Here is a 16,089-nt window from a genome sequence, read left to right on the forward strand (position 1 = left end):
AAACTGTATTATTAGAGGATATCTCTAAATAAGTATTCCTACCTTATTTGACGCCATCGATGTTCACAGACCCAGTCATTGCCACAAGTAGTATCTGGATTAATAGTAACTTCTTTAATGACTCCATTATTATTTGGTGGCCCAATCCAATTATTAACATCCTCAATTAACAAAAAAAATTAATACATTTTAAAAGCTCACATTATTAACATTACATGTGCCCTTATTCAGTCCACCAAACCCAATCTGTCCCTTATGTGTCTCTGTAGTGTCTTCATTGAGAATTCAACTTGTTCCGTATTTTTACTTAATTTATCTTCCCCCTAACTTCCCATTCTCTAGTGCCATATTTCAAACAAGGCTATGATTCTCTTACCCTCTCATTTTCTTTGCAAGGAATTGCAATGACTTCTTAATATCACTCTAGGTAGTGCAATGTCACTGAAATGGCAAGGCCTTTAGTGTCAGAAACAGCAGGACTAAAAGATAGGCTCTATTAGTACTAGCTACAAAAAACTTAGTTAATATACAAAACTTCGGTGCCTCATTTTCCTCTTCAGTAAAGTGAAGATATTACTTAGTGACTATAAAAATTAAATGAGGTATGTAAAAATGCTTTCCACATGATAATTGATAAATAAATATTAGTTTCTTTCATTCTTCTTTGTTAAATAAATGTACTAATCAAAGCATCACAATATCCCTTAATAAATTGACCAAATTTTTAATATTGTGGTTTCTGATTGGTACTTTCAAAGATAATCATAGGATAAAACAGATTATGTCTAGGAAGTTTATCAAGGTCTGTCTTAAATCCTGTTGTATGATGAATAGTGGACAAAACTAAGAGTTGTTAGCATGCACAAGTCCTGGAGAAGTCTTGGAAATGTTATGGGAAAAGGGGAAATGGACATATGCCATGACTCCAGCCATCAGAAATAAGACCAGTTAGTGGGAATTACAAGAAATTGACTCAATATAAAGGGACATCTTCTAAATATTAAGCCTATCTAACAATAGAATGAGTTTCTGTACAAAGTAGTGGACTTCTCAATTTGAAAATAATCTACTACAAACTAGATAAATATCTATCTGGTTTGCAGTGAAGAGAATTTTCTACTTCAGGTATGAAGTTGCTATATGATGTTGCATTTGAAATCTTCAGTTTGAAAACTGTCCACTAACTTTCTAAATATATTCTTTAATAATCTTATTTCTCAGTCTTTTTTAAATTATTACTCAGATTATTGTCTTTACCATACTACCCAAATATTTTTCATTTTTAACATTCCCAGCAGAGTCAGCAAATGTCTCTTCTTTAACACATATACTTTCCTTCCTGTTATACCATACTTTCCCTATTGAACCTAGGTCTAATTGGATCATCTCTTTGCTTTCCAAAAAACTTCTTTAAAAGTATTTAACAAATATTTATATTGCTCGTACTGTAGTGCATGTACTGTTTTAATTTTTTTGAAGTGTTAATTTGTAATCATATCAACTCTATGAAGTAGGTACTTATGAGAAGTGCATATTTTACTCACTGTATCCTATTTTTAAGTGTGTTTTGTTTTCTTTGGTGAGGGGCTACCTTTGTCATATTTTGAAATAGCTTACATACTCTTTGTCCATAGAGATCATTATTTTTTTTAATATTCACTGCATTTTTAAAAGAGTTCTGCATCAGGTCTACACTTAATAAATATTTGATACAAAAAATACCGAATGTAATAGCATCATGTGAAATTAAAACAAAATTAACCTCTTTTTCTTGAGGAAAAGACATTTTGGAAAATACCAAAACTTACTTTTCCGTTTTCAAAATGTCTTGGCCAACGGTAGCTTGACATTACTCGTGTAAATCCATAGGGATGAGCAAGCATAAATCCAACTCCCATTTTGTACAGTCTATAATATTATAGAAGAAAATATTTTTTTTAATATCATTAAAATGTAGGTTTAAAAATAGGGAACTTGGGCTTCCCTGGTGGCGCAGTGTTTGAGAGTCCGCCTGCCGATGCAGGGGACACAGGTTCGTGCCCCGGTCCGGGAAGATCCCACATGCAGCGGAGCGGCTGGGCCCGTGAGCCACGTCTGCTGAGCCTGCGCGTCCGGAGCCTGTGCTCCGCAACAGGAGAAGCCACAACAGTGAGAGGCCCGCGTACCACAAAAACAAAACAACAACAAAAAAAAATGGGGAACTTTGTTTCTTACCTAGGGTCCCAGAATGTAAGAATAGATGCTCCCCCAGCTCCACTCCCTCGCTGATTGTCATGGTTATCAACAAAGACAAGTGCTCTGTCAGAAGGCATGAAACCCCAGCCTTCTCCCCAGTTCCTATTTAAAAAGAAAAAAAAAAAAATCTTAAAAGCACCTATATGTATTCTTTTACAATAGCTTTAGAGTAACCTACATGTGTATTTCGTTCAGAATATAACCCTCTAATGAAATTCTCTCTCTAATTAAATGAGTATTCTGTAGGGCTTTCAAAATAGAAACTATATAGATATATTATCTACAAATTCATTTCATGCATGTATATATGTAGGAATTACTTGACTTACATTCATGTTACAGGTATAAGATTTTTGTTATAAAAGTTATTTTAGAAGTTTCACTAAATTATAATTTAGATGGACTGTAGAAGGTTCAACATTCTTATCATTTTATACACAATGGCAAACTGTTTTTAAATAAGGCTTCAATATTATATTGTTATAATATAAATATTTTAATATTTGAAATTAATTAATTGATTAATAATTCTACAGGACGACCACATTGTAGGGACTTCATAAAGTACAGAATCATTTTAACAATAACCTGGCCTGCACAAATTATGTGCAAACATTAGTCAAATCTAATAGAGACGTATAATACCAGGATTAAAATCTCTATGTGATGTTTTGGATCTCTAAAATTACTTCCTCATGATTGACGTTCTAAATAATGATGATCAATTGGTGTTTGGGGAACTCTGACACTTGCTATTAGTAAATGAATCCTTGGATGTTGTCTAAATAAAAAGGCTTAAAGAGGAAAATTCATGTTGGGTAATATCACAAATAAATCTGTGAAATACTTCAAAGGATCAATTGTATTTCACTTACTTTAAGTAAGACATCTTCTCTCCATTCCACTTGCGCAGAACTGTGCCTAGTTTTGCACCATATTTAAATTCTGTCACACGGCCATTTCCAAAGTACTCACTGCTTTTAATTGGCTCACCACCCAGATCAATTACCTAGTAGAAATCAAGAAGAAAATATTTTAAATAAGAGTTGAAAAGAATTTTAATTAACGAGTTACTATTATATAGAAAATAACTTTATGCTATTTATGTTATGTGAAATGACCCAAATCCTTTTGCTTATGTTAAGATTCTTATTTTCCTTTGTTAAAATCTATGCTACAATATTAAAAGTAACATGACAAAATAACCTGTTGTCCTGTGAGAATGCTGACCTAATTTACTCTTGCACATAAATGATAAGAATAGCTCACACTTATAGAGCACTTAATATCCAGCTGGCAATATTTCTAAGTGCTTGCTAAATATTACCTCTTTAGTTCTCCAAAGAAAACAAAGACATAACCATTATCATTATTCCTTTCGATAAACTTTGAAAAAATTGTTGCTCAGAGAGGTTAATCAATTTGCCTAAACAGACACAGCTAACAGCACTACAGCCAAGAATTTAAGTCACATAGCCTGGCTCAAGACAGCAACTATATTCTTATCTGTGTTCTATAATGGTCTCTGAGGAGATTATACATGACACAGAGACTTTTGGCAGCCTAAAAAATTCTCGGCACTTGCATAAAAAAGCTCCTGTGATAGAGTCAGACGTGCTGTCTCTGAATCAAAGGAGTTTAAGGAACATTCCTCCGTATACATGAGTCAGCCATTATCCTACAGAAATTGCACTTTTAATGAAATCTGCCATTTATTTTCTGATGAATCTTTGTTTTATCTGCACATATGTGTATTGATGTACCTCCTGGTAAATGAAAGGTTTACTTCCTGCAGGGAACCATCTTTTGTTTAGATTATGCAGTTTATCCAAAATTGCCTTCATGTCTCCAGGCCACATGTGCTTAGCGGCATCAATTCTGAACCCTGCTACACCAATGTCAATGAGACGGTTCAGATATTCAGCAATTGTGGAGCGCACATAATCTTTCTCCAGTGCAAGATCAAGAAGACCAACCAGACGACAATCTCGGACCTATTGAGGTAAAAAATGTTGTGATTGGTATATAAAGGATCACCTTTGCCTGAGAATCCATTTGATTATTCATTCATTTATTCATTAATGGATATTTCTATAGTGTCTTCTTTGCTTTGGTCTCTGGGGATACTGACATTCTAGTATGGACATACCTTTGAAACATTTTCTAGTATAAAAATGGAGAATGTAGGAAATACAGTGGATGAGCTTTTTTATTGTGAAAACTTTAATTGGGAAAAATGTTTTAAATATCGATTTGAGATTCTTTGTTTGAACAGTCAGGCTTAGAATTCTGTTCTAAGGAATCTCAACTAATATTTAAAATGAGATCAATAAGCTACATGTGGATAATAAATGACATAGACAGCTCTTTTTGCTAATTACCTGAGAAGCATCATTATAGCTCTCAATTTCTCCACTTCTAGTTTTACATTTACCATCATTAAAATCCCAACCAGAGTACGGGACTGCTGGAAAATCCTCAGTTCCAGGGTTGAAGTAACTCCCACAAGTACTGCTCGTTCCTGCAGCCACACCATTTCCACACATATGATTAATTATAGCATCCACATAAATACGGACCTGAAAGGCCAAATTTCTATTTCAATGAGACTTAGAGAGAGGTAGAAATTTATAATGGTATTAATTTGAGTTTACAGCACATTAATATCACTCCAAAATATCTCTTTGTTATTTTATAACTTACCTTCCTAGAAGAGCAACAGTCAAATGTGAAAGGAAATAATTGGGAACTAAAGCCCTACATGCATTCTAGCCACTTGGTCGAATATTTACATATATGATAAATTAAGAGAACCCAAAACTACCATAACTGTGAAAAAATGCAAAGACCCTTTTTTTTTTTGGCGGGGAGGGGCAGGAGAAAAGAATCAGATGAGGCAGGAGAGATGATTGGTTTTTGTAATTTCCATGGGTCATCCTAAGAAATAAAAAGCCAGTCTCTACTATCTATTTAGGATCAGTAAGTATTGTCTCTTGTTATGCTCCTCATCAAAGGGAAAATAATTATTTACCATCAAAGAACCTATAGGAAGAAAGACCTGGGACTTACGGGTGAAGACACAAGTCACATAAAAGTAACGCCAATACTGTAACTGGAATTTCCGATTCCTAACTGGAAAAGTGTTCCTCAGAAACGTATGCAGCCAGGAGGGTTAAAAGGTGATATTTTGCTGTACGAGTAAGTTCGTGGCCTTAAACTTTTTCTTACATCTTCTTTAGTGCATAAATAAGTATTTACAAAAGCTGAACATAAGGCAACAATCACATTTTAATTTATGGCTAAAGCATGAAGTAAAATTTTAAAATATATGAAAATCGTTCTGCTTGAAAGGAAGAGGAGGCAAGAGAGAGAAATCCTTTTTCTATATAATACTTTTAAAGGGAACTTTAATTCACTTACACCAACGTTGTTACATCTAGTCACCATGTCTTTGAATTCATTCTCATTTCCTGATCTTGTACATAACTTGTAGCTAACTGGTTGGTACCTTTCCCACCAAGGTCTTGAAGGATTATTAATTATCGCATTTTCATTGGGTGAGGAAACCTACAAATAAAACAACAGTAGTAAGTATCAAATTACAGCTTACTTTGTGTCACTGAATGTTCTAGAAATGACTCAAGAGTCTAAAATTGTTTCTGAATCTTTGTATTTGCAGCCACATTCCTTAACAACCATTAGAAAATACTAACTTCACATTGGAAATGTCCTGCTGAAAAAAATATTGTATTAGAAATAAAACATGAAGTTGCCAACAATTTCAATTTTTTTTCTTCCTCAGAAAACTGTTTTACTTAGAGTACTTATTTGTGAAGTAAAATGTTGTCCCAGCTTCACAGACACAGAGCATAATACCATTTACTCTAAGCACAGCGAAGTCTGCAATTTATACTGTGAACAATACCCACCTGAACCCCTCCAAATCCTTTGGGAGCTAAGTATCGCTCACATTCAAGAGCAATATCAACCCAGCGCCACTCAAACAGATGGACAATAGATGTCCGTCCAGATTCGGTATTTGGGGCATACTGAGCCCAGCAGAATCCAATGGCTGAAAGCAATAGAAAGAGCTTCATTTTGCTTTCAAGCTGTCAGTGTTATTCCCAGCAACTATTTATATTCCTGTAAGAAGCATATTTTACAATGTAAATGTTAACATGAATAAACAGAGCACAAACCATTTATTCATAATCTGAAAAGAACTATCGATAATAATGTTAAACAGGTGAAGAACAGCCATAAAATCTCCCAGGAATAACACCTAAATGACCTTTTAGAACAATGTTTTCCTTTTTGAGGGACTATTAACCATTTTTAAACATCTGGCATTTTATATATCTCATTTATTGTGTTGTTCATCGTTGTTTGTTTCATCTTTAGTTCTTCTAGGTCCTTGTTAAATGTTTTTTGCATTTTGTCTATTCTATTTCCAAGATTTTGGATCATCTTTACTATCATTATTCTGAATTCTTTTTTAGGTAGACTGCCTATTTCCTCTTAATTTGTTAGGTCTGGTGGGATTTTATCTTGCTCCTTCATCTGCTGTGTGTTTTTCTGACTTCTTATTTTCCTTATCTTACTGTGTTTGGGGTCTCCTTTTTGGAGGCTGCACGTTCGTAGTTCCTGTTGTTTTTGGTGTCTGTCCCCAGTGGCTAAGGTTGGTTCAGTGGGTTGTGTAGGCTTCCTGGTGGAGGGGACTAGTGCCTGTGTTGTGGTGGATGAGGCTGGATCTTGTCTTTCTGGTGGGCAGGTCCACGTCTGTTGGTGTGTTTTGGGGTGTCTGTGGACTTATTATGATTTTAGGCAGCCTGTCTGCTAATGGGTGGGGTTGTGTTCCTGTCTTGCTAGTTGTTTGGCATAGGATGTCCAGCACTGTAGCTTGCTGGTCGTTGAGTGAAGCTGGGTGCTGGTGTTGAGATGGAGATCTCTGGGAGATTTTCGCCTTTTGATATTATGTGGAGCTGGGAGGTCTCTTGTTGACCAGTGTCCTGAAGTTGTCTCTCCCACCTCAGAGGCATAACACTGACTCCTGGCTGCAGCACCAAGAGCCTTTCATCCACACGGCTCAGAATAAAAGGGAGAAAAAGTAGAAAGAAAGAATTAGTAGAAGGAAAGAAAGAAGAAAGAAAGAAAGAAAAGAAAAGAAAGAAAGGAGGGAGGGAGGGAAGGAGGGAAGAAGGAAAGAAGGAAGGAGGGAAGTAAGGAAAAAATGAAAGAAAGAAGATAAGGTAAAATAAAATAAAGTAAGATAAAATGTAATAAAGTTATTAAAATAAAAAAAAATAATTAAGAGAGGAAAAAAAAAGGACGGATAGAACCCTAGGACAAATGGTGGAAGCAAAGCTATACAGACAAAATCTCACACAGAAGCATACAGATACACACTCACAAAAAGAGGAAAAGGGGAAAAATCATAAATCTTGCTCTCAAAGTCCACCTCCTCAATTTGGGATGACTCGTTGTCTATTCATGTATTCCACAGATGCAGGGTACATCAAGTTGATTGTGGAGCTTTAATCCGCTCTTCTGAGGCTGCTGGGAGAGATTTCCCTTTCTCTTCTTTGTTCTCACAGATCCCAGGGGCTCAGCTTTGGATTTGGCCCCGCCTCTGCGTGTAGGTCGCCGGAGGGCGTCTGTTCTTCGCTCAGACAGGACGGGTTAAAGGAGCCGCTGATTCGGGGGCTCTGGCTCACTCAGGCCGGGGGGAGGGAGGGGCACGGAGTGCAGGGCGAGCCTGCGGCGGCAGAGGCCGGCGTGACATTGCACCAGCCTGAAGCGCGCCGCGTGTTCTCCCGGGGGAGTTGTCCCTGGATCCCGGGACCCTGGCAGTGGCGGGCTGCACAGGCTCCTCGGAATGGGGGTGTGGATATTGACCTGTGCTCGCACACAGGCTTCTTGGTGGCGGCGGCAGAGCAACCTTAGCGTCTCATGCCTGTCTCTGGGGTCCGCGCTTTTAGCCGCAGCTCGCGCCCGTCTCTGGAGCTCCTTTAAGCAGCGTTCTTAATTCCCTCTCCTCGCGCACCAGGAAACAAGGAGGGAAGTAAAAGTCTCTTGCCTCTTCGGCAGGTCCAGACTTTTACCCGGACTCCCTCCCGGCCAGCCGTGGCCCACTAACCCCCTGCAGGCTGTGTTCACGCCGCCAACAACAGTCCTCTCCCTGCGCTCCGAACGAAGCCCGAGCCTCAGCTCCCAGCCCCGCCCGCCCCGGCGGGGGAGCAGACAAGCCTCTCGGGCTGGTGAGTGCCGGTCGGCACCGATCCTCTGTGCGGGAATCTCCCCGCTTTGCCCCCCGCACCCCTGTTGCTGCGCTCTCCTCCGCGGCTCCGAAGCTTTCCCCCTCCGCCAGCTGCAGTCTCCGCCCGCGCAGGGGCTTCCTAGTGTGTGGAAACCTTTCCTCCTTCACAGCTCCCTCCTGGTGCAGGTCCCGTCCCTATCCTTTTGTCTCTGTTTATTCTTTTTTCTTTTGCCCTACCCAGGTACGTGGGGTGGGGGTGGGGGGGCGTTTCTTGCCGTTTGGGAGGTCTGAGGTCTTCTGCCAGCGTTCAGTAGGTGTTCTGTAGGAGTTGTTCCACGTGTAGATGTATTTCTAGTGTATCTGTGAGGAGGAAGGTGATCTCCGCGTCTTACTCCTATATATCTTCCCGGAAGCTCCTATATATCTATATGTATATAAAACGTCTGTAATCATGTATTATTTAACTAGGATTCGATCATATTTCTTAAGTCCTTCAGTAAACGAAGGAGATTAACAATTAGGGCCAACTGAATTCACAGTGAAAATTTTGCCTGAACTATCTATTGCAAACATTTGTAATGTTTCAATTTCAAGAAGAAACAGAATATTCAATTCAGTTCTGGTTTCACCTTCAAAGAAAATTTGTAGTTATTTCAATTTCTGGATTAAGATTTAAGAAACTATTTGGAAGATGGATGCCCATGCATTGAGGCAACAGACCTTTCCCCTCCCCCCTCCCCCCTCCATCGAATCCTGTGCTTAATGCATTGGCTATAGCAGTCGAGTGTGGCTTTTTTTTTTTCTCTCTCTCTCTTATTTCTTATAACCAAATATCTCTTCTACCTGATCAAACACTACATTAATAAATTTGCATCCATTTTCCTTCTTAATGTACACGAAATCCTGTACATTAATATAGAGAATATACTACAGGCGGGAAGAAGTCCATTCATTCAACAAGCATTAACTGAGTGCCTGCTTTTTGCTAAGCACATGGATGATACTCAGGATACAATGATGTAGAAGATGGACAATATTTTATTCTTGAGCAGCTTACATTCTAGTGGAAAAACAGAAAATACATGAGTTAATAATAAAACTTCAAGATGGCAATAAGAACTAATATGAAATAACAGTGTAATGAAATAGAAAATGACTTCACCATCAGGGTATTTTAGACTGAATAATCTGGGAAGGTATCTTCAAGAAAGTGATTTTCAACTAGAATTTGTAGGTCTAGAAGGAGCTAGTTATTTGAAGATCAGAGAAAGAGAAATCTAGATAGAACAAAGTGCAATAGTAAAAGCCCAAGGTAGGAAAAAGCTTAGAATACTCAAGTCTCTCTCTCTCTCTCTCTCTCTCTCTCTCTCTCTCTCTCACACACACACACACAGTCAGCACAGCTAAACAGTGTGTGATAAAAGGGAGAGTAAAGTAAAACTGTATTCCTGTAAGAAGCATATTTTACAAAGTAAATGTTAACATGAATACATACTTAGAGCACAAACTGTTTATTTGTAATCTGAAAAGAACTATCAGTAAAAATGTTAAACAGGTGAAGAACATCCATAAAATCTCCCAGCAATACCATCTAAGTGACCTTTTATAACAATGTTTTCCTTATTGAGGGAATATTAACCTTTTTAAACATCTGGCATTATATATATCTACAAAGTCTGTAATCATGTGTTATTTAACTAGGATTAGATCTTTTTTTTAAGTCCTTCACTAATAGAAGGAAAATAACAATTAGGGCCAACTGATTTCACAGTCAAAATATTGTCTTAACTATCTAGTGCAAGCATTTGTAATGTTTCGATTTCAAACAGAAACGGAATTATTCAATTCAGTTCTGGTTTCAGTCCCAACCAAAGTTTTTAGTTATTTAAGTTTCTGCCTTAAGAAATTTCAATATGAGGACTTCCCTGCTGGCACAGTGGTTAAGAATCCGCCTGCCAATGCAGAGGACACGGGTTTGAGCCCTGGTCTGGGAAGATCCCACATGCCGCGGAGCAACTAAGCCCATGAGCCACAACTACTGAGCCTGTGCTCTACAGCCCGTGAGCTACAACTACTGAGTCCACGTGCCACAACTGCTGAAGCCCGTGCGCCTAGACCCCGTGCTCTGCAAGCAGAGAAGCCAGTGCAATGAGAAGCCCATGCACATCAAGGAAGAGTAGCCCCTGCTCGCAACAACTAGAGAAAGCTCACGCACAGCAACAAAGACCCAATGCAGCCAAACACGAATAAATAAATAAATAAATAGATAGATAGATAAATAAAGAGTAGCTCCCGTTCGCCGTAACTAGAGAAAGCCCAGGTGCAGCAACGAAGACTCAATGCAGCCAAAAAAGAATAAATAAGTAAACAAATAAATAAAATTTTAAAATGAAAAAATAATAAAAGAAATTTCAGTATGACATTTTATTCTGAGGTGGATAGATATTAATAAAACGTACAACCATAAAATATTAGCTACATCAAGACATTAAGTTTAGAGAAGGTAATTCTGTGGTTTCTCTTCCATTAGGACATAATCACAGGACCCAAATCTGACCAGACATAAGATCTTTAGACTAATTCCGTCCACCACTGCACCACAGAACACCTGAGCAAACCCCTAGGTGACGGTGTTGTACCAGAACATCTTTCCTGATGTCCTGGATGTTTTGGAAACTGTGGGTTTTACCATCAAAAGCAGTGTCACTGTGAAAGACTTTGAGTTCAGATATGATACGGTAAGGTCTTAAGTGCTAATGATCACAGTACTGAGATCAGGCATATTTCAAAATATAAGCACTGATGCATTTAAGTTGTATTGCTAATCTTGTAAATACATTAGGTTAACTAAGCGAAGCAACAAGTCTATTCTCAGTAGAATGATTTATAGATAGGTTGGGCAGGAGGTTTGCAGCAGGGTTAGGTGCCAAAGTGAGTCCAGAGTGACAATTCCAGATAATCAAAAAAGGAAACAAAGAATACATCCGATGATTGAAATAATTCTAACAGCGCTCTAATTTCTAACAGTGAATGATGGAACCATTGAGAATTCTAAAGTGTTTCTGCTTTTCTGCCTGGCTACAGGGTATGCTCCATTCTATTTAAGTGTTGAGGTTCTGTGATCTTAATTTACAGTGATATATTTGTTTGTTGTTTTTCTAAGGATAAGAGGAGATAATGGAGTGGTATCGTAGAATGCAGACTGTAAATTTAATGTCCATAAAAATCCATGAGCGCAGTGTATCCAGTCAGAAATGTTTAGTGGAGGGATTCTCAACATGATCAGAAGCTGTAATAATGATACAATTCAACCAATAAAAAAGGACTGAGAGAGACAAGACCTCTCTCTTTCCCAAGAAATCAGGAAACCTTGAAGAAATAACTCATAAAGAAATAAAGGCAAAACCTGATCAAACGGTTAAGGGAAAGGAGGGAGGAGTCTGAGTCCTCTAATGCCTCTGTCTCTCAGATGGATTGTGGTCAAATTCCCACAGACTGATTGCTAAAGTCTGGAGAAGGAACAAACGCATATATACTGAAATTCTTTGTGATACATTTGAATTAAAAGGCAACACTGATCTGAGACTTATGCAACATAGTGTTGCAGGAAAGAGATTCTTCCCAAACAGAAAAAGACTTTGGCACTAAAGAGCTCTAATAGCGGCTTTGGCGTGGAAGTGTGGCCTCAACAGCGTGGTCTCTGCACAAGGAGAAATTGCATCAGCAGGGAAAGGGCTGGTGGTCTATATTAGTCAAAAGACAGTTTCACATGGTAGCTTAGCAGGCATCAAGGAAGCCACAATATAAAGGAGGAAGACGGCTGGTGCCACACGGTTCAGGAGAATACAATCACGTCTGAGATATGGCATCACATCTTCCAGATAGAGAATCTGGAAGACTTTGAGGGCAAGCTGTCAGTGCCACAGGAAATGAGTGGAGTCAGAGTTTGAGACATACAATGAAACATGTGAATCTTCAGACACATCTTCACTGAGACCAGAGAGTTGATATGAAACCTAACGGAGGAAACAAAGTTATTGGCTAAAGAACCCCTTTTATTTAGCAAATCTGCACTTTCAGGAGAAATAACAAATGAATTAAGTGTGAGTCCAGGATATAGTGAAACATTAAGATGACATGGAGTACATGACCCTTGAAATGAGGGGTCATGTGTGTGCTAGCAAAGTGATATGACAAGTGAGCCCAGAAAAAGAAAATTTTGGAGAGAGACCACAGAGCAAAAAGAAGCATAGGTTTTAGTATGAATGTTTTGGATTTCAAGTGGCAAAAACAATCAAGAACAATTTGTTAGCTTTGTCACTGGGAAGTTAAGGGATACAGATGGCTTCGGACTGGAATTAAAAGCTCAAAGAAACCTCAAGACATTTTCTGTCTCCATCTCTTGGCTCTGCTTTCCAGTGTCTTGGCTTCATTCTCAGGCAGGATTTTCCCACACCATGGCAAAACTGGTCAAACGCAGTGTCAAGCTTACTTCCAAGCAGACTGGCAAACTCAGAGAAAAAAGTAAGCACCTCTTTCCCAACAGTGTAAGCCAAAGACTCAAGACTGACTCTTAATTGGTCTGGCTCGGCATATAAACCCACCCCTGAACCAAACACTGCAACAAGGGAATGGAATGTCCTGATTGTTCCAGCATAGATCACATGCCTACCCCTGCAGGTGAGAAATAAGGCTAACTGTGCCTTAACAGAATGGGTGAAACATGGTCTCTGTGTGGCTTCTTACCAGGAAACTTATGTACTGTTACCACTAAAGGAGGTGGGGATGCTTGACAGGGATGAACAATAAATACTCATCACACGCACATGTTCGAATCTTCTGGCTCATGTGGATAATACCCTGGAAGGAATTATCACTAAAAGTTATTGCTAACTATAATAATTAACTATAAAAGGAAACCACATAATCTTAGAATTATGGTAGTGGAAAGTGTGCGTGTACTTGTAAGTATGTTGTCTAATAAGTACATTGTGGATTTAGTATACCCTATTTGTCTTGAAGTGTCCATGATAAATGTTGAGTTTGGTTTTTATCTGTACTTGCCTTTGATAATTTTGGTCTGGATTATTATTCCAAATTCTGTAGTTTGTCAATGCTAAAGAAATATACATGCAAGTCTTTTGCCATATGGCTTTGCAATTCTTCCTATTAAAGTATACAGAGTATATCTGCTTACTCAAATGGCATTACTTCTTACTCAAAGCCACTAATAGAGCTCTTAGGCTTGTCCATGTGTCTTGCTTTAATCAATGGAATATTTTCACACTGAGGCAAGCAAAGGCTTTAAATGTTCTTTCATGACAAGGCTTGGTCCCTGTATTTCTGTTTGCATCATGAAAAGAACATACCTTGAGCGGCCACTGACTGAAGAAAATGGATCAGACATGACTTTAACTCACAGCCTGAAGTCAAGCCCAGGTAAACGACATCATGAAGCCGAGCTGTCTCAAACAACCTGCAGACCTCGGAGCAGGAAAATTCAGCATTTGTTGTTTTAAGCTCCCAAGATTTTGAGTTTCTTGATTATGTAGCATTATTGCAGCTAAAAACTATTCAGCTTTTCACACTCCCTGTGAGTTACATTCCACTTATTTTCAACATAATATATTGTATAAAAATGCTGCTGTTAAAAATAGTAAGAACATTTTGACATATTACAGATTATTTCATAATATTCTTTCGAACACTGTAACTTTTAAAGGTCTCAAAAACATTTTCCACAGAAGGTATTGAATTTAAAAATCAAAAATATAGCATTTACAAAATTTCTTCCTGTACTTAAGTTTAAAAGCAACATATCATGCCCCTATAGATGCTTTCAAGTGTTCCTGGACAAGGAGGGAGGAGGTGAGGGCGGGCAATCCAGCTCCCAAATATCCCACCACAATTCCAAAGAGAGGAGCCTCGTTATTAGAGTTTTATACATTGATTTTCCACAGGAGGTTTTGATTTTAAAAGGGGCAGGGGGAGGGGATTGTCCTGATAAGTTAAAAAAAACATTTGTAACCTATGTGACTACACAGTCATCCTACCTAGAAAATTACAAATTTTCTCCTTACTCCTAAAAGTAATTTGTTTCTGTATACCCAAATGACATCCACATATAAATAGCTAAAAAATAATCAATAATTATGCTAAATGATGCATCATAGAGGAAATATCCCTTTCCTCCACAACCTAAATAATCACATTATAAAAAGTAAGTGTTCTTCTTATCACTCCTTTAGCCATGCCTTTACCAGAATATGTCCCATGTTAAACGTCGCCAATTGAAAAGATCTTAGCTCCTTGTTAAGTGTACCCTTGAGAGAGAAAATGAAACATTCTCTCATTTGCACTCATGAGTACATCTGTGGAATATGTATGTTACTGCTAAATAGAAAACAAACATACTTCCACGCAGCTTTTCAGCTGATGTGTAAGTAGATTATGGCAGATTCTGACAGTCGGAGCATTCTTTACCCTCTAGTGGGAAGTGACGTGGTAGTCAGTGACTGACATTTGGCAGTTGGAAGACTGCTCAGAGTCTACCTACATATCCTCCCTGTTAGATATTCCTACCACTGCAGTCACACCTCTGAGTTAAGACATTATCTCCAGGAGATATTTTTAAAATAATCATTAAAATTTAATTCAGTTAATATAAACTATCAATATATTAAGCCATTAACACCTACTAAGATTTTGAGGCAGTAAGAAGGGATAAATTTTATTTTCTTTGAGGACTCATTTCCTCTTTTCTTTTGATAGCTTACTAAGAAGGTTGACTCCACAGGTCTGAGTGAGCTCAATGGAAGAACAGGGAATACCAGAGGCTAGACTCAGAAGCCATATTTTCTAACAAAGCCACTTATTGGCTGCTCCCTCCCATATTTATATTGCATTGGGGAAGTGGGGGTCTCTGTCTGCTGAGCACTTTCTGTGGTCACCCAGTCCAGATGTGCCAGCCAAAGCATCACTCTTTGTGGATTAATGAAACTGTGAAGCATTATATGTGTTGTGTTTGTAACATTCCCCAGTAAACCCTCTTTCACGTTTACTGTAATGAAGTTAGTATGTCCTTCGAGAGACAAACATGTTACTAGTTGAGATGAGTTAACAAAAAGAAAAAAAGTTTATTTATATATTTGCGGTACGCGGGCCTTTCACTGTTGTGGCCTCTCCTGTTGCAGAGCACAGGCTCCGGACGCGCAGGCTCAGAGGCCATGGTTCACGAGCCTAGCCGCTCCGCGGCATGTGGGATCTTCCCGGACTGGGGCACGAACCCGTGTCCCCTGCCTCGGCAGGTGGACTCTCAACCACTGCGCCACCAGGGAAGCCCCAACAAAAAGAAAAAAAAGTTTTAATGGAAGAACTTTTGAGAGTAAAATTGTAAAATTGTGGGATGCTATTCTTGTGAGTTTTCCATGACCAAATGTTGCATAAGGGTAGGAAGGCTCCAAATGGGGGAGAAAAATCAAAGACAATCATGGGGCATGGATAGGAATTCCAGAGCAAATGAACTGTTAGAGAGAGCTCTGAATATTTATTACTGAGTCACTAGCAAGGAACAGTGAAAATATATAGAAACTATAATT

The 16,089-nt window shown here is 38.5% G+C and overlaps 2 protein-coding genes across 4 annotated transcripts in view; both read right to left on the bottom strand.

The window, feature by feature from the left end:
* The window catches only part of LOC115859650 (pancreatic alpha-amylase), a 57,386-nt gene extending 48,207 nt beyond the window's left edge, over nt 1-9,179 (bottom strand). For both annotated transcript variants that reach the window (XM_060301901.2, XM_060301912.2), the window contains exons 1-9: nt 7,646-9,179; nt 6,165-6,378; nt 5,656-5,802; nt 4,617-4,814; nt 3,999-4,229; nt 3,111-3,244; nt 2,215-2,337; nt 1,809-1,908; nt 43-161 (exon numbers count right to left, since the gene is read on the bottom strand). In XM_060301901.2, coding sequence (XP_060157884.1) covers nt 43-161; nt 1,809-1,908; nt 2,215-2,337; nt 3,111-3,244; nt 3,999-4,229; nt 4,617-4,814; nt 5,656-5,802; nt 6,165-6,332 — 1,220 coding nt within the window. In that variant the 5' untranslated portion in view covers nt 6,333-6,378; nt 7,646-9,179. The remainder of the gene's footprint in view (nt 1-42; nt 162-1,808; nt 1,909-2,214; nt 2,338-3,110; nt 3,245-3,998; nt 4,230-4,616; nt 4,815-5,655; nt 5,803-6,164; nt 6,379-7,645) is intronic.
* The window catches only part of RNPC3 (RNA binding region (RNP1, RRM) containing 3), an 84,019-nt gene continuing 74,115 nt past the window's right edge, over nt 6,186-16,089 (bottom strand). Inside the window, exons 19-20 of one of the 2 annotated variants that reach the window (XR_011377889.1) lie at nt 13,861-13,967; nt 9,277-13,002 (exon numbers count right to left, since the gene is read on the bottom strand). The gene's annotated coding sequence lies outside the window, so the exon portion shown is untranslated. Of the gene's footprint in view, nt 6,308-9,276; nt 13,003-13,860; nt 13,968-16,089 lie in introns of those variants that run through there. The other variant, XR_009564549.1, reaches the window with a different exon arrangement.

Source organism: Globicephala melas, chromosome 1, assembly GCF_963455315.2.
Source record: "Globicephala melas chromosome 1, mGloMel1.2, whole genome shotgun sequence".
Lineage (NCBI taxonomy): Eukaryota > Metazoa > Chordata > Mammalia > Artiodactyla > Delphinidae > Globicephala > Globicephala melas.